At 40.3% G+C, this 19,748-nt stretch overlaps 1 protein-coding gene across 1 annotated transcript; it reads right to left on the reverse strand.

The window, feature by feature from the left end:
- Positions 1-16,102: 16,102 nt before the first annotated feature.
- On the reverse strand, positions 16,103-18,437 carry ptgfr (prostaglandin F receptor (FP)). Its single transcript, XM_037674748.1, has 2 exons — positions 17,643-18,437; positions 16,103-16,402 (listed from the first exon to the last, which is right to left on the reverse strand). The coding sequence occupies exons 1-2, from the start codon at positions 18,435-18,437 to the stop codon at positions 16,103-16,105; spliced, it is 1,095 nt and encodes a 364-aa protein (XP_037530676.1).
- Between the last annotated feature and the right edge of the window lie 1,311 nt (positions 18,438-19,748).

The raw sequence follows: 19,748 nt of genomic DNA on the forward strand, positions 1-19,748 counted from the left end.
GTGTGTGTGTGTGTGTGTGTGTGTGTGTGTGTGTGTGTGTGTAACAAAATAAACTACTACTTAGTACTTGTATTACTATTCCTACTTCACAATTTTTCACATATCACGGGGCTTCAGGATACGGCTGCCCCATGATAAACATGGGACTACTATATATGTATTGTAACATGTAAACACTGAAAATGCCCTCACCTTCCCACAAGCGCGGCAGTGGTGCCTCCTCTTGGTGAATGTAAACTTGACCTCACACTTCATGCAGAGCTGAGCTTCGGCATCAGGGACCCACACTGGAGCCACATCCCCAAGAACAATACCTCTATCCTTGGACAGAATTCCGACCGGGCTAATCTGGGACTCATTGTCAGGAACTGTACTCTCCACTGTTGCTCCCCCTCTGCTGGCCACCAGGGCCTTGCTCATCTCACTTCCTTCTTTAGATCCGGTCTTGGACCCCTTGACATTCATTTCCTCTTGAGAAACAGCCGAGGATGCTGCAGTTGTATCCGAGCCGCAAGAATCTTCTTGTTGCTCCTTCCCACTTTCCTCCACCTCCTTCTCTTCAATCACAAACTCCTCCTTTGATGGAAGAACCTGAGGCTTCTTGCCATCCTCCTCTTCCTTCTCTGGCCATGCAACCTCTGCAGGGCTCAAAAGCAGGGAGCTAGAGGACCCCCTTTCGCTCCACGTGGGGATGGCAGTCATAGTGCAACTGCTCCCATTCAGCTGAGAGTGTGCAGCAGTTTCTGATGGTTTCTGCTCACATTGTTCAAGTGTGCTTCTGACGGTTGCACCTGAGGTGGCTTTGGGCAGAGATTCTGCTGGGATTGGACTGCAGACTAGTCCAGGTTTGGTCACACTCCCATCTCTGAGCACCAGGAGGCAGGGCCTGTTCAGCCAGGGCTGCTTGGTGTCCTGAAGAGACGGGTTGTCTCCGTCATCTGTTTCAAGAAGAGTCGTCAGGAAATTAAACATATCTATTTTATATTTACTCAAACATTCTAACTCTGTATTTGCTTGCTCGATAATGTGGACTTTTAGCTTACACGGGCAATGCTAACAGAAAGAAATCAATGTATTTCTCCTCTTTAAACACTTCCCTGTGTCTTTTTGTCTCAGAAAGGTTGTTTCTTAGTTTCAATGATGAAAATGTTAAGAAACAGAGGCTCAGGGTGACGTTTGGAAGAACAAAAGAGATTTTCAAAGTAACTACAGGATTAACACTAAAGATAAATAAACCCATGTTTGACCGAAAAAGACTTTCACAAAGATTTCTCTGTCAGTCGAGTTAGAGGCAAACTACACTCTGAACAGAAAAATACTCCTAAAATCACAAATTAACCTGAAGCTTATGCTTTCAGACTGGGAAAACTGTTCTTAACATCACTGTAAAACTTTATTTTAGCTGCGCTCTTCTTCAGGGGTTGCCACAGCGACAGAGAGCCAACTCACATGAAAGATTTGGCAATTGTTTTCCGCCATATGCACTTCATGACGCAACCTGGGCTCAAACGTGCAACCTCAGGATTACAAGAGAGCAGCAACATGCCACTGTAATGGCCCAAAATATCACAAAAATGCTTTGATTATCTTAAACGTTTTGACTTTTGGAAGTAATTGCATTTTCAAATTCCAATTTTTATCCAAGCTAAGATGAGCTTTTTGCATTTGAGTTGAGAGCTTTGAGAGTAGATTTCCAAAATAAAGCATAAAGCCCAATATTGTTTTGAACTTGCTCTGTATAACTGGTTTCACCAATGCCTACTGTGCAAAAGTCTTGTCATCCCTAAGCACTCTGGAGCAAATGTCCAGGTTTTTAACTCTGGCTTAGTCCCCCCCCCCCCCACCCCCACCTATTTTCAGTGCAGTTCTAATTACTCTTTATTTTAGAAAATAATCCAGTTTCTGATTGGTCATCTGTAAACAGACCTGACTTACTCAAGTAGAAAAAAGATTAACTTATTTTGTTTCAGATTGGCAAAAATTAGTTGAATCTAATACAATGTTTAAAAATAATACAGCAGGAAGGAAGGCACAAAAAAACAGTAATGTTGTCCAATCAATAATTTTGATGTTATTTTGTGTATTTTTTTATTTTCTAAGACCTACTTTTACAGATAGCTGTAGCTTCTTTTGTTTTTGTTGTTGTTGACCATTTATTCAGCTTTTATAAGATCGAGATGTTCCAAGTTTTTGGCCAAAAACTGACTCAAGAAAGCAACTAAACCTGGATAATTGTTCAAGACTGTCTAAAAAGAAACAACACACGAGAATTTCTTGTTTCCTTAGAATAATAATAAAAAAATAATAAGAAGAAATGAGTGGCTATGTAGACTTGTACCATGTGAAGATGTCCAAAATGTTGTGTCACTGCATTGACACAGATTATTTATATAATTTTAAATTTGGGGTTCAGGTGACAGACATATCAGAGGAGTAACTGTTGTGTTAAAACAGTGTTTCAGTGTAACATCACAGCTGATTAGCTTCTGGAAATATTACATCCAGCCATTCTTCTGGCAGCTTGAGTGTATTTAAGCAGACATGCTTTGGACAGCTGGTGGTCCAGGGCTGCTGATGCTCTGCCGCTTCTGAAACTGCTTAACGGACCAAGTCTGCAAATTAAACTGCATTGCAGCTTAAATAAATATATAAATAACAAGCGATCCTGATCACTGCACGCGCCTCTTCCCGGGACAGTGACGCATTCAGCACGCGAGCAAATGTTTCAATCCGCTCGCGTGCACCTGCCCGGCGGCAATGCGACACCGACCTCGTTACATCACATGAAACCAGCTGCTGTGTCAGCGTGTTGTTGTTCTTCTGCACGCGCATGCACCATGCAGAGCATCGATTAAAACCCATGCAGCCTCTTACCCTCAGTTATTTCACCCAAAAGGCTTTCATTCTCATCATCCCGGGAGGAGAAGAACTTCAGCATCTTATTCTGCTACATCTGAGAGGCGCGAGGAAGCAGCAGTGCCCCCCTCTTGTGAGATCCCCCCACCCCCCTGCGTATGTGTATCTCTGCAGTTCTTTGAAATTATTCAAGAGGTGTGCAGAAATGTCCCTCCCCAGCCCGCAGGATGCTGTGCAAGCCAAGATAACAGAGCTGCGATGCCAGATTGATCAACCAATCTGTCAGGTTCTACAAAAATCTAATCAAATCCAAAGTTTCAGCAAGTCAGCACAAACCAGTCAGTGCTTCCATCCCATCTAGAAATCTTACATCCTGCTGGAGAAGAACATGAAACAAAACCTGCTACTGACAACAGAGCCATAAAACAACTTCATCATCTTTATTTCCTGTTAAAGACAAATGTTAAGTCACGAGGGCACAAGCTGGTCGATGAGAAGTCTTTGGGATTCAAGTGTCGGTTCGCCTGTTCTTTGTCCAAGTTCTGCATCTGCACCACATCTGCACAAAAGAGCAAAATCTGACGGCTACGTTCCTTATACTGCTCCTTTAATCCCAATTGTTTCAAATTATATATAATTAGAGAAATTGCATCTCCTGTGAAAATGTAGTGTGAATGTTTATTGCTGAAGGACTTGCTAAAAATAACAGCTGAAATTAGCTAAAACATGCTGAAATGTAGCTGAAATGGAAGAACAAGCCTAAGATGGCAAGAGGAATGCAGAAAGAACATATATTTGTTGAATTAGGTTTAAATAAATAGAAATGAGCATGAAAATTAGAAAAGTAGCTAAAAAGCTGAAATTGAAAACAACAGCTGAAAAGTAGCTGAAAAGGTATTAGAAGGAAGTGTAGAGAGCACATTGTTGCTGAATTAGTCTGCAAAAGGTTGAAATGAGTGCAGAAAATGTGGACTTAACCAGAAAAGCTAAAATTAGCATAGAACAGCTAAATAATAGCTGAAATAGCACACAAAGCTAAAACTCATAAAATAACTGAAAGGAACATGAAAAAATAAAATTAACATAAAAAAGTTAGAAAAAGCACAAAAATGTTTTAGTTAAAGATTCTAAAGGATCACTAACAGTTGAAAAAACAGATGAAAGTAGCTGATAGTAAATGAAAAAAAGTTTTAAATTTGCACAATGAAGCTGAAAGTAGCTGAACCAGAACAAAATGTGAAAGCAGCAGTAAAAGGTTGTAAACAGATCTAAAGATTTGAAGGATGTAAAATGAGCTCAGTTCATTTTCTATGGGGAAAAGAATGTGGCAGAAAAGGCTAAATATTTCAAAAAGCTAAGTTGTCTCTAATGAATGGTTACGTACCGCAGCGCTTTAAGATTGCTATAATTAAACCTTTACTTAAGAAACATAATCTTGACTCAGGAATCCTAGCCAATCATAGACCTATATCTAATCGTAACTTTCATCTAAAAAAATTCTAGAGAAAATAGTTGCAGGTCAGTTACATGATCATCTGCAAAGAAATAATCTGTTTGAAGAGTTTCAGTCAGGGTTTACAGTTCACCACAGCACTGGTGAAAGTTATTACTGATATCCTCATGGCCTGACAATGGACTTGTGTCTGTACTGGTCCTCAGTGCTGCATTCGATACAGTTGAATATTTTACTACAGAGACGTGAATATGATATTGGAATTACAGGAACGGCTCTAAATTGTGCGTGCGGCTGGGGAGAGCTGTCTCGGACACTCGGACTATAAGCACAGGATCTCCACAGGGCTGTGTGCTTTCCCCCCTGCTTTTCTCCCTGTACACCAACTGCTGCCCCTCCAGCCATGACTCTGTGAAACTTATTAAGTTTGCAGATGACACCACCCTCATCGGGCTCATCTCGGACGGTGATGAGTCTGCATACAGGAGGGAGGTGGACCGGCTGGTGACCTGGTGCAGCAGCAACAACCTGGAACTCAATGCCCAGAAGACAGTGGAGATGATTGTGGATTTCAGGAAAGCCACAGCCCCTCTGCCCCCCCTCACCTGTAATGATACCCCCATCACCACTGCAAATTCTTATCGGTTCCTCGGCACCACCATCACCCAGGACCTCAAGTGGGAGCCGACCATCAGCTCCCTCATCAAGAAGGCCCAGCAGAGACTGTACTTCCAGTGACAGCTGAAGAAGGCCAAGCTGCCGGCCAAGCTGATGGTGCAGTTCTACACGGCCATCATCGAGTCCATCCTCAGCTCCTCCATCACGGTGTGGTACGCCGGGGCCACTGCCAGGGACAGACTCAGACTGCAGCGCGTTGTACGCTCAGCTGAGAAGGTGATCGGCTGCAGCCTTCCATCCCTCCACGACCTGTACGTCTCCAGGACTGTGAGGCGAGCAGGTCGGATCACAGCTGACCCTGCTCACCCTGCACACGGACTGTTTGAACCACTCCCCTCAGGCAGGAGGCTTCGGTCCATTCGGACCAGAACCTCCCGCCATAAGAACAGTTTCTTCCCCTCTGCTGTTGGACTCCTGAACACTCATAATGCTACCTCATAATTTCTGCTTTGGTCACATTACATCTGTATTATAATTGAATACTCCATCTGTACTGTTCTCTAAGCTTTTTTATTGTTTTCTATTGTATGGGTGTACATATGGTTATGTTATGTTTTTTAATTTTACTTTATTTGTGGGTGTACACAGGCTTATGTCTTATGTAATGTTCTCATTTTTACTTAATTTTTACTTAATTTTTACTTTATTTTACTTTATTACTATTCGCACCATATGTCGAAGCAAATTCCTAGTTTGTGAACCTCGTTCATTGACATGGCGATAATAAACTGATTCTGGTTCTGAAATTGGTTTAAATCATATCTATCTGATAGATTCCAGTTTGTACATGTAAATAATGAATCTTCATCATACACCAAAGTTAGTCATGAAGTTCCTCAAGGCTCAGTGCTTGGACAAATACTCTTTACTTTGTACAGGTCCTTCTCAAAAAATTAGCATATTGTGTGTAGTGGTGTCAAGGTCAGCTTTCTGACCCTCCACTACTAATTATTTAAATATAATGGGTTCTCTCTTTTTCGAGTTAAATTTCTGCCATGTGACCAAGCTAACTGTGAGTGGAGTGTTTAAATCAGTGACATGAGACGTTAATTTCCTTTGACCCATCAGAATAAATGTGGTCATTTATTTAACAGAATCAAAATTTAACATCAAAACATGTACACGTGATTAGCTGATCTGTTTCTGATTAATAAAACTTGGCACGCTTTACTAATAAGACAACAAGACATTTGTGAAGGCATCTAGATTACTGGCAAAATAGAAGAGTTTAAAGGAAGGAATGAAGAGTTTAAAGGGAGATGGATGAAGGAAAGATGTATGTTTTGTTTACCAGAATTAGCACGCTTCTTTCAACACCAGCTCAAACCTCTGGTACACTTCAGGACGTGCAGAGACTTCGTTACCTTAGACGGGGGATACCTCCGCTCCGGAACAAGAGTCCATTAGTACGATCCTTTTACAGCGTCTCTGGTAAGAGCGGCTGGCCATCGTCAGAAGTCGTGTGGTTTACTCCGTTAAACAGAACCAGCTCCCTTCGAGGTTGTAGGGCATTATGCCCAGGTGGATTCACAGCAAGGCTGTGAGTCCGTCAGCGTTTCCACTCAGGAGTGGAAGACTCCACAAGGCGGAGTAGACTGGAAGACTAGACTGGCTAGACTCGACTGGCTAGACCCCAACTCGACTGAGTAGTTCCAGGAAGTGTGGACTTTTAAAGAGTTATCACTTCCGGTCACTCAGGACTTCCTGATTGGTTGAAACAACCAACAGGGGGTGGTTCTAGTGATGTCAGAGGGTTATTACAAGTCAAGAGGACAGCAGGAATGTTTAGGAACGTTTAGTACAGACAGAGAAATGTTTTGAAGAAGTGAGAGCAAGCAGGTGCCAGTTGCTCTTATTTACTGTCTGCTAGGTTTAAAAACAATACACTTCGTTCTAATAACTTCTTTCTGACTGTCTCTGACTTTTGACCGATATCACTACTTCTCCTTTAGACAGAAAATCAAAATGTATAATTACTTTGTAAATAGACATTTAACTTGATTTCTAATTTAAATTAGGTGTAAAAATCATTAATACTGTTTCACAGTTGATTTAAAATGAGTGGTTCACTTCAACATTTAGAAATGATATGAACTAAACACACTTTGATTATCAAGATATTGTAAAATAGTAAAGATAATATAAAAAGAAGAGTGTTCTTTCAATTGATTACTTCAGGATACAATTAGACAGTCTCTGGATGAGCTAATTTGTATTTCTGGATTCAAATCAATGAAATAAAAGTTCCTGTCCCATGAAGGTCTTCAGAGGCAGGTTTTGGTCGGAGGCCAAGTTCACTACATGTGATAAAGGTCATTATTTTCCATAATGTAATGATAAAAATGAAACTTTCATATATTTCAGATTCATTGCACACCAACTGAAATATTTCAGGTCTTTAATTGTTTTAATACTGATGATTATGGCATACAGCTCATGAAAACCCAAAATGCCTGTCCCAAAAAAATTAGCATATTTCATCCCACCAATGAAAGACAAGTGTTTTTAATACAAAAAACGCCAACCTTCAAATAATCATGTTCAGTTATGCACTTAATACTTGGTCGCGAATCCTTTTGCACGAATGACTGCTTCAATGCGGCGTGGCATGGAGGCAATCAGCCTGTGGCACTGCTGAGGTGTTATGGAGGCCCAGGATGCTTCAATAGCGGCCTTAAGCTCATCCAGAGTGTTCGGTCTTGCGTCTCTCAACTTTCTCTTCACAATATCCCACAGGTTCTCTATGGGGTTCAGGTCAGGAGAGTTGGCAGGCCAATTGAGCACAGTAGTACCATGGTCAGTAAACCATTTACCAGTGGTTTTGGCACTGTGAGCAGGTGCCAGGTCGTGCTGAAAAATCAAATCTTCATCTCCATAAAGCTTTTCAGCAGATGGAAGCATGAAGTGCTCCAAAATCTCCTGATAGCTAGCTGCATTGACCCTGCGCTTGATAAAACACAGTGGACCAACACCAGCAGATGACATGGCACCCCTGACCATCACTGATTGTGGGTGCTTCACACTGGACTTCTGGCATTTCCTTCTCCCCAGTCTTCCTCCAGACTCTGGCACCTTGATTTCTGAATGACATGCAAAATTTGCTTTCATCTGAAAAAAGTACTTTGAACCACTGAGCAACAGTCCAGTGCTGCTTCTCTGTAGCCCAGGTCAGGTGCTTCTGCCGCTGTTTCTGGTTCAAAGGTGGCTTGACCTGGGGAATGCAGCACCTGTAGCCCATTTCCTGCACACGCCTGTGCACGGTGGCTCTGGATGTTTCTACTCCAGACTCAGTCCACTGCTTCCGCAGGTCCCCCAAGGTCTGGAATCGGCCCTTCTCCACAATCATCCTCAGGGTCCGGTCACCTCTTCTCGTTGTGCAGCGTTTTCTGCCACACTTTTCCCTTCCCACAGACTTCCCACTGAGGTGCCTTGATACAGCACTCTGGGAACAGCCTATTCGTTCAGCAATTTCTTTCTGTGTCTTACCCTCTTGCTTGAGGGTGTCAATGATGGCCTTCTGGACAGCAGTCAGGTCGGCAGTCTTACCCATGATTGCAGTTTTGAGTAATAAACAAGGCTGGGAGTTTTTTAAAGCCTCAGGAATCTTTTGCAGGTGTTTAGAGTTACGTCGTTGATTCAGATGGTTAGGTTAATAGCTTGTTTAGAGAACCTTTTCATGATATGCTAATTTTTTGGGACAGGCATTTTGGGTTTTCATGAGCTGTACGCCATAATCATCAGTATTAAAACAATTAAAGACCTGAAATATTTCAGTTGGTGTGCAATGAATCTGAAATATATGAAAGTTTCATTTTTATCATTACATTATGGAAAATAATGACCTTTATCACAATATGCTAATTTTTTTAGAAGGACCTGTAGATTCTTCCATTAGGTAAAGTTATTAAACAGCATGGGATACATTTTCATTGTTATGCTGATGATACACTGTTATATTTGTCCATGAAACCCAATGAATCAAATCAGCTACTTAGACTACAAGCATGTCTTAAAGACATAAAAACCTGGATTACCCTAAATGTTCTGTTTTTGTATACAGACAAGACTGAGGTTTAAGTTTTTGGACTTAAGCATTTTAGGAATCATTTTTTCAGTTTTCACTCTCCTTGGATGGCATTAATGTGGCTCCAGCTCTAATGTTAAAAATCTTGGTGTTGTTTTTGATCAGGGCATGTCTTTTAAACTCCACATTAAAAACGTTACTAGAATCGCCTTCTTCCACCTGCGTAACATCGCTAAAATTATAAACATCTAAAAATGATGGAGGAAAACTGGTTCATGCATTTGTCAGGTCTAGACTGGACTATTGCAATGGTTTGTTATCTGGGTGTCCAAATACTTTAAAAAGTCTTCAGTTGATCCAAAATGCTCCTGCAAGATTCTTAGCTGGAGTTAGTGGGAAACTGAATAGTTTTCATTTAATACTATTGCTATCTTAACATGTGAATCTTGACCTGCCATTGTGTATCTGTTCCTCCTTTTTGTTCCTCTCAAACCCAGCTGCTCGAAGCAGATGGCCACTTGTCCTGAGCCTGGTTCTGCTAAAGGTTTCTTCCTCATGAGGGAGTTTTTCCTTTCCACTGTCGCCTTCATGCTTGCTCAAGATCAGTTTTTGTGATGAAGTTAAACTCAAAGCAGTCTGCTCCTCAGATAAATAGTGTTAAATTATTATTTTTATACATGAATGTTTATGTTCATTGACTTCTGTTCTGACTTGGCGCTATATACATAAACTGAACTGAAATTGAATTGAATTAAATGAAGCATATTCATCAACCATTTAAACAATCTACTTAAAATGGGTTGTGCCTTGTAGTAAAATTATTAAAAACTATTAAAAAAATACTATTTTGCTGCTTTACATAAACTTAGTGATAAGCTGAAGCTTGAGGCCAAGGACAAATATGATGAACTTTTACAACAATTGACAAAAAATCTGTTTAAATTTGTAAAAAAGAATACAGCATTTGCCTTGATTTGATCTTTGAGTGTTTATTTTTGCATCCTAGGCTACTCAGAGTTCTAAAGTGTTTTCCACTATACAAAAATAAAAACTATAGAAACAAAACAAAAACCATTCTGAAATAAAACAAGAATAAACTGAAAAGTCAGACACGTTGTTATTGCTAAGTTAGGCACTCAATTATTAAAAAGTATTCCTAGTTCCCAGGCACTAGTCCATAATAAATTGAACTTTGTACTCAAGCACTGTTTAGCTCAACCATTTATTAGAAAACATCTGATCTGCTCATTCAATATTAGGCATACATCATGTATAGCATCCCCATAGAGAGCCTGATCTCAATATTTAGATCAGGCTTTCTTCTCAATTGTTTACTTGATATTTAATTTAAAAAAACCAACATGAATTCACAAACAAGCACAACAACCAAGTAAACGATCAGTTAGGTCAGTGACTGACTATCCAAAATAATGTTTAGATTTTTAATAAATATCATCAAGTTCATGTCTCAGCTGATCAGTAAAACCATAAAACAAAATAAGCAAAGTGAGTGAAATGTTTATTTTTGCAAAAACCATATGATCCGGTCAGAACCAGCCAACAGTACACTATGACAAAATAGCCAAATCTCACACAAATGAGGAATGTCATTATTTTTATTATTAATTACCTGTTCTTTCTAATAGCAGTGATGATGCATTTCAGGTTTAGCAGCTGTATGTCTTTATTGTGCCAACTCAGCACAAAACTACTATAATACCGGTATTTCCTGCTGGGTGGGAAAATTAAATTCCTCGTGCATTATAGTTGAAATTATTTAAAAAATCCACAATTTATTTTCCTCAGACTTGCTGAGAAACATGATTTAAATGTGAGAAATAAAAGCAAGAAAATTTAGGTGAAATATTACTTTTTTTGTACGTTATTCGCCTTTAAACAATGACCATACGCAAGAGCGCATGCGCAAATACAGCCCAGCTGTTCCGAATACAAGGAGGGCTTTATCCCATCAGTTGATGCGATGAGAGATTTGCATATATTCAGTCTGCAGTGTTAGCAGCTGCCGAGATGAACAAAACAAAACACACAGCGGCTCACTTTGGCTCGGTTCCGATCACAACCCAACAACAACACGGTCCGAACACCGCACACGTGCTTTTAGAGACAGACCTTTTGGTAATCTGCAGACACTTGGAGGAATAGCTTGGAGGCGCTGGAGTTTCTTCTTCTTTGGTTTTAAAATCTGAATGAAAGTGTTGTTGTGCTGCCACCTACAGGAGGTTTGGGTAATTACAACACAAATAGTTGCACTGCAGTTCAGAGTCAGATTCTTTATTGTCATTCGCAGTTTTCGCACCTCATGTGGTACATGTGGTGGAGCGAAATTATGTACACAAGGTCCCAGTTACATCCAACAATAAAATATATAAGAAAAACAGTAATAACATCTAAGATATGAACTAAGAAAAACATCAACTAAATATACACTAAGCACTCATAACATAAAACATCAGCACAAACATGAACATGAGTCTGTGAGCAGATGTGCACGCATGAACACATCAACATTGAAACAGATCAGCAGCAACATGATATGGTTTTTCACAGTGATTATTCTAGTTAGAGATTCATGAGTCTAACAGCCTCAGGGTAGAAGCTGTTCCTCAGTCTAGTGGTTCTACACTTAATGCTCCTCAACCTCCTTCCTGAGGGGAGTGGGGCAAAAAGTGTGTGTGCTGGGTGAGTGGGGTCCTTCATGATGCAGGTGGCTCTCTTCCTGCATCTGGAGGTGTAGATGTCTGTGATGGTGGGGAGGCTGATTCCAACAGACTTCTGTGCAGCCTTCACCACTCTCTGCAAAGCTTTTCTTTCTGCAGCTGTGTAGCCTCCATGCCACACGTTGATGCTGGAGCACAGGATGCTCTCCACTGCACACCTGTAGAAGGAGGTGAGGACTGAGCTTCCCAGACCAGCTCGCCTCAGCCGTCTGAGGAAGTAGAGTCTCTGATGAGCTTTCTTGATCAGGCTGGTGGTGTTGTTGCTCCAGCTGAGGTTGTTATTCATGTGTACACCCAAGTACTTGTAGCTGGAGACCACTTCCACCGCAGATCCTCTTATGTTCAGGGGGGTGTAGGTGTTTTTGTTCCTTCTGAAGTCCACAATCATCTCCTTTGTCTTCTTCACATTGATGTGAAGGTTATTCTCTTTGCACCAGCTCTCCAGGTATTCCACCTCTTGCCTGTAGCTGGACTCATCATTGTTTGTGATGCATCCCACCACCGCTGTATCATCTGCAAACGTTACATTGTGACAGCCTGGATGGGTAGCTGCACAATCACACGTGAGCAGAGTAAACAGGAGGGGGCTCAACACACATCCCTGAGGAGACCCAGTGCTGAGGGTTATGGTGGAGGAGGAGAAGTTGTAGATCCTCACTAACTGTGGTCTGTTTGTTAAGAAGTCTAGGACCCAGTTGCAAATGGAGGGGCTTAGTCCTAGTGTGGATACTTTGTCCATCAGTGTTTGGGGGATCATGGTGTTGAAGGCAGATGTGAAGTCCACAAAGAGCATACGGACGTAAGAGTTTTTCTGCTCCAGGTGGTTGAGCGCAGTGTGGACCACAGAGGAGATGGCATCCTCTGTTGATCGGTTCTCACGGTATACATACTGATGAGGGTCCTCGTTCATGTTGATGGTTGTTTTGATGTGAGTCATGACCAGTTTTTCAAAGCATTCAGCAACTATCGGGGTGAGGACCACTGGCCGATAGTCATTCAGACCAGTCACTAGAGCTTTTTGGGACTGGGATGATGGTGGCAGTCTTCAGGCAGGTGGGAACTGTCTCCAGGGTAAGTGAGGTGTTAAAGATGTCTGCCAGCACCTCACAGATGCTGTTCATTTTCAAGCTGAGGTTTCAGCATCTTTATCCTGCATTTATGCCTTTAAATTCAAAACAACAATTTCATATTTTTAAACATGCATCTCCTTTTGATGCATTTCCCCCAGAAATTGGAAATCTTAAAAACGTTTTTAATAAAGTCCTGATGTATGATCAATAATCCATTTAGATTATATGAATGTAACTAGGCTGAGTCAGGTCCTCTGGATGGATTCTTCTTCTTCGTTGAAACATTTAGTTTTTTGTACAAAAGACTTCTTTAGTCTTAGGAGTTGCAACAAACTCAGTCTTATAAGAAGCACCTTCTCACAGTAGATCAACCAGTTTGCTGCTGACAGCCAAAACTAGTTGTTCACATGCAAAAGGAGGACCATCAGCCTAACAGCTGATCGTTAGTGCTCTGATGGCCGCTGGACATTCACAGGGGGATGAGTGATACTCGCAATAGGCCCTTTTCACATGACGTCAGACAACTTCCTTTGTGACTCGATGCTGTGGATCATTACTTCCGGGTCTATTCTCCCTCGGGAAACTTGTCTGGAAACTTAATGGAATTTCATTCCTTCAACCTTTATTTACAGAGGTTATATTACAAGATATAGCGCATGGTAAGGTTAATAAAAACAGTATTTATGTGTTTGTTAGCTGTGGTAACGTTATCCATCATTGCAGCAACTTTAGCCACAGTAGCTAAAATATACAACACGGGCTGTCAGTGCTCTAACGTTTAAAGGTTTACTAGCTAATATTTACGTGTTAGTTAGCTGTGGTAACGTTATCCATCATTATCAATTTACCATTCTGTAACTGTGTAAGGAAACAGCCTCCAATTGTAAAGTAAGCTAGCAGCAACAGGTAGCTAAAATATACACTGCTGCTGCCTGTCAGTGCTGTAACATTAAAATGTTTACTTTATCTATTAATGTAAAATCTCTGACATCTTCCAACACTGTTGTTTAGAATAGCATTTTAAATATTGAATTAAAAACTATATGTCAAACCATTTCCATGTTCTGATGTGATTAAATTAACTAACTAAACTAACACATAAATACTGTTTTTATTAACCTTACCTTGCACTATATCTTGTAATATAACCTCTGTAAATAAAGGTTGAAGGAATGAAATTCCATTAAGTTTCCAGACAGGTCTCCCGAGGGAGAATAGACCCGGAAGTAATGATCCACAGCATCGAGTCAAAAAGGAAGTTGTCTGACGTCATGTGAAAAGGGCCTATAACAGCATTGTAAGAGGGGGACTGTTGAACATGGAGGCCTCCACTCCTGTTTAATGATGGACAAGTTCTCTTCACAAAGATGGCCTCCTTTACTCCTCTCTCAAACCATCGTTCCTCTCTGTCCAGGATGTGAACATCTTCATCCCTGAAAGAGTGACCGCTGGCCTGGAGATGAGTGTAGACCACAGAGTCCTGGCCTGATGATGTTGATCTTCTGCCCTGGGCCATCCTTTTGGCTAGTGGCTGTTTAGTTTAGTTAGCCTTCCTTTTACATGTGAACAACTAGTTTTGGCTGTCAGCAGCAAACTGGTTGATCCACTGTGAGAAGGTGCTGCTTATAAGACTGAGCTTTCTGCAGCTCCTCAGACTAAAGAAGTCTTTTAGATAAAAGACGAAACGTTTCCACAAAGATGAATCCGACCAGAGAACGTGACTCAACCTTGTTAGTTTTTAATACATATTACAAAAACGTGTACGCAAATGTAACTGACGTCTTTATTTGTATTTATCTTGTTTTCATGTTTTCACTGGTCTTTTAATTTTGTTGTTTATTTACTTTCTTTTTGAATTTTGCTGTTTGGTTGCCTTATATTTTCTTTTCAATGCTAATTATGACGTACTTTGCTTTTTTGCATCAAATAAAAAAAGAAATGCATTAGATGTTTATAAAAAAAATCCCAGACTTATGTAAAAATACTCAAATACGATGTATTATAAAAAGCTGCGGTACTTAGGACGCACACTTTAGATGTACTTTGTGTTGCATTTTCACCAATTACAGTAGTTTTCAACTAATATTTTTAAATTACACATAAAGATAGGATCATTAGGCCATATTGTAAATGAATTGACATGCAGTTTTCTTAAATTTTTTATTGGGGAAGTCCAAATTTACACTCACCGAAAAAAGAACTTTACATTTAAAACACATCACATTCATTTTGATACAATATTTAAACTAACTTATAATATTTATAAAAGCATATTGAGCTCCTGCAATAATTTATTCATGTTTTTTTTTTGCTGGTGCATGGCTGTTACTCTGCTGCAGGGGGAGACATTGGGTAACAGTTCTGAGAACAGTGCCAAAAGCATTGATTGGCATACACGCCACGAATAACTGAATATAATCTCATCTGTGTGCAGTAGTGAGGAGAATGGGGGACTTCTAGTGTTCGTCTGCAAGAATCACTGCCAGAAGAACCTGTCTGCGTGTTCTCGGATGTATGATTGTGTTTCCTTCCACACAAAACATTAAAAAAACCATTTAAAAGGCATCAACCTGGTGTTTTGTGCAGGGCTGTTTTCAGGGACGTACCATTAAAGCAGCATATAGTGCATTCAGATTTCAAAATATGTGAAGAGAGAACATTTTAGCAAACTACAACTCGCTTGTTCGTTTTTGTTGTACTTCAAGACAAGAAATGCACTGGAAAAAAATGTCATCAAACAAGTCACACAGTACAGAACCATCACGGCAAAATATCCCACTGCCAAAGTAATAATGTATCGTGAAGCAGAGCAATGAAACTGAAACATCAGCAACAAATACGATTCCTGGTTTGCCCTCAGTTCAGCTTCGAAAACATTTCTACCTCAATTCTCGTATTAGATACATGGTGAGCACGCCTCTTCTTTGAGAGTCTTGTTTACCATTAAACAAATGTTTTACACTGTGTACAGCACTTGTATCAAAAAGCCTGCTGAACTCTGCTATTCCTCTTATTTTATACAGAGTTAAACAGTCTGCGTCATTTACAGCTGAATCTGTTTGTGCTGCAACTTTTCATCTGCTCACACTGCAACCAGCATGTAATGAATATTATACTAGAATTTACATCCACAGGAAATAAAATGGATGAAATGTGATGGTGTCTGACAAGATTAAGGGTCAATGATGTAGTAAACAAAGCTGTGCAACACTATTGTCAGGTTATCACATTCTGGCAAATCTCACTCGTCTTTTTTCAAGTGTTCTCAAATGAAACCTGAGGCTCAGGTGATGGATTGGATGGTGATGTCCGGCAGAGATATTCTAACATGGTGGCAGCAGTCCGATTTGCTGGTTTCCACTGAGCTGCCCAGCATGCTGCGCTGCCAGCGGTGAAAGCTGTGGAGCTTCGAGCCACAACAGCCATGAACCAACATGAAGATTTTCCTCAGAACAGCCTTCCTCAGGAGGATGTAGACCCACGGGTCCAGGATCTGGTTCCATGTGGCCATTCGTATCATCGTCAGCAGCCGGAAACACGTGGACTCTCCTTTGGCTCTGCTGCTCAGGATGATGACATGAATCTGGAAATGAGAATAAAAGAAAAAAAACGACTTGTTTGGCAAATTATTCATCACACTCATAAATAATCTTTAAAAATATATCTAAGAATGTGTAATGGCTTTGAAACACTAAAGCATTGAAGGTAAATTATTTAGTTGCTTTTTGTTTTTTAATCATGACTGGAAACAAAATATATATTTCATGATGATCATATTTAGAAGTAAAGAAAAGCTTTTCAAATTAAAGTTATCTTTATTCTTCAAAAGTTAAAAATATAATAGTTTATGCAAAACTTAAGAGCCGCTGTTGGCTTGTTTATTTCCTATCACAAACACTCTTATGACTGTTTATGTTCTTCATAATTTATGTTCAGGTCCAAATTATTGCAATATTTATTGAACGTTGTCCAGCTTTTTTATTATCTCCCCAATAATTAATGTGGGAATACACTGTGGGAAATTAAAACATCTAAAACTGGACTCTACAAGGCGTTTAAAGACTTCCTGTCTTGTCAAATAACAAGATGTGAGTGATGCATCGTCTGCTTGTTGTTGTTTACATGCAAATAAAGTTAGAAAAAAGTTAGTGGAAAACTTTTATTATTATTATTATTATTAATAATAATAATGATAAACCTTTATTTATACCTATATTTATACTTGGTTCTTGTCATGCACTCTCAGCAGCTTCAACAACAACAACAATAATAATATTATTAAAGTATTAAAAATGTGCATATATATATATATATATATATATATATATATATATATATATATATAACAACAATAATAATTATGATTAGTAACAGGTATAAAAGTAATATTAACCCTTTCAGTGCAACAGTTTCTCATTTTGAATATATACATTTTAATTGTTATTGGGGTATTTCATTTTGTGGCCGACTGGTGTATCGGTGCAATATAAAAAAAAATTTTTTAATTCAGTGGCTGTTCCTTAAATGTCACAAAAAATATGTAACAATTCTGTCACATCCCTGTCTTATTACAAAACCTATTTGTATGTCACAAACACTGACTATGCACAAAGTAAGCTTCAGTGATCACGACCAGATGTGGTATAAAAATGAGAAAAAACTAACAAAGTTACTGATAAGTGAAAAATATGTTGAGTGATTAACACTTTAACCTTAATCTGAGGGTCAGCATGGAAAATGAATCAGGTTTTTGAATTAGCTGTAAGGTCAATGAGTGCTTCTTCAAATGAAACATCAAAGGAGCAAGGACGAGAGGTTCTTACCAGTAATGGCCCCCAGCACACGCAGGACACCAGCATGATAGCGAGCAGCTGGCAGATCATCTCTACGTGGTAAGAGGTGCCTCTGCAGCGCTGCTTACTGCGCAGCCTCCCCAGCAACAAAGCACAACTCGTAAGCGTGTTGCACATGATGGAGAGCAGCAGCGCCACGAGCCCCAGAACGGAGAAAATGAGAGGCAGCAGCACATCCAGCCAGTCTTTGGGTTGATCCATGTTGAAGAAGCACCAGCTTCTGGAGCTTTGAACCTCATAGGGTCTCTGCAGCAGCACGGGCAGCAGAGCCACAAGAACAGCGAGCAGCCAGGTGAGCCCCAGCAGCCTTTTAATGTGGTGCGAGGACAGCACTGTTGAGTGGAAGATGGGCTTGGTGACGCCGATAAAGCGCTCCACAGCCATGGCACTGGACAGAAACAAGGGGCTCAGACCAAAGAACACCATGCAGGCCCCAAAGATGCTGCACACTATGCTGTGGGGGTCAAAGGTCTCCCAATTCCTCTGAAAGCGGTAGACAAAAAGCACCAGGGAGCCGTTGACGAGGTGACCCAGCAGGTCTGTGACCACCAAGCTGCTGGCAAAGAGCAGGAAGAACGCCCTGGACTTGATGCGAAGGCGCTTGTAGGATTTGAGCAGGATGAAGAGAGCGGCACTGTTGGAACCGATGCCTACAGTCATGGAGATGACCGAAGCTGTGACGGACAGCTCCTTGTGGCAGCAGGTGCTGTTGGTGCCGCTGACCTCTGACCTGTAGCGTGTCTCTGAGCTACCATTGGCAGACATGACCGGACTTCAATCTGCGAGAAAAAGATTCACAAACCACTCATCTGAACTAAAACATTAAAAGAGGAAAATATATGATTAGGAAAACTACATTATCTGCAAAAATGTTGAGTGAATGAATGACTGCTGAAATTTGTTGTTAAGCTACAAAAGCAGAACATCAGCTAAATGCTAAAAGAAACAAAACTAACTCCTGTTGTGCTAAATGGTGCAAAATAGCAAAAGGTTAAACAAACTAAATGACAGCTAAAAGTTAAAAAAATATCAAAAGGCTTGCTAGAAAGTGAAACAAGCAAAAGTGTAGCTAAAAGTTAAAAGTAGCACAAGACAAAAAAAAAAAAAACCAAGATTGCTGAAGCAGATTTTAAAGAAAATGTTTTTGAAGGAGCTGATTCCTTCTGTGTTAATCAGTTAAATAATTGAAGAGTTTCAGAAGTTAGACAAGACAACTTCCACAGCACTTATCTCACTATAAGCTGAACACTTTTACATAGGAATAGTTAAAAATTGCACAGAGATGGATTACCAAATATATATATATAATCATCAAGCTTCATAAACATGTTGAGGTCTGATTTACCTTAATTGTAGCCACATTGAAGAAAAAAATATGGCTATAGTAAATTGATAAATTGATTGATTGCTTGAGGATAAAGTCTCTATTAAACCCTCTTTACAAAAAACAGCATTTTTTTGGAGCATTTTAAACAGGAATGAATCTTTCTTTAAAAAATAAATAAACAAACAACACTTGCCTTTGTTAAACCTCTGCTGAAGAAAACGAGGCTGATGAACTCCTGTCTGTCCTCCGGGTTCAGCAGTCAGGAGGTCCTGTCAGGCAGCAGAGAAGCCAAACACGTCTCCACCCGGCTCTCCGGTGTGCCATGCGCTCAGCGCGCACAGGCGCGTTGCTGCGCCGCGCGCTCCCTCAAGAAGCACGAGCACAAGTCCTACAGTTCTTCTTCTGCATGTGTCTGTTCCGTGCATCCCAGTCTGTAACCACCAAGACAGTTTCACAAGCAAATGTTGTTTCACTGTAAAACAGCTGATAAATCCAGCAAAATATCCTCTTGTCATCCACTTTTTTTTTTGTTGCCTCTTAACAGAAAACCAAAACAAATGGTCCAAATGTTATTTTAATAGATTTATAATTCTTGCAAACATTTCTTTTCTTTTCTTGTCTTTTTGTTAGGCTGATTGGTAACTCTAAATTTCTCTAGGTGAGAGAGTGAATGGTTGTTTGTCTTGTTTGTCTCCATGTGTCCCTGTGATGGACTGGAGACCTGTCCAGGGTGTCCCTGTGATGGGCTG

This window comes from Nematolebias whitei, chromosome 3 (assembly GCF_014905685.2).
Source record: "Nematolebias whitei isolate Nwh7 chromosome 3, NemWhi1, whole genome shotgun sequence".
Classification (NCBI taxonomy): domain Eukaryota; kingdom Metazoa; phylum Chordata; class Actinopteri; order Cyprinodontiformes; family Rivulidae; genus Nematolebias; species Nematolebias whitei.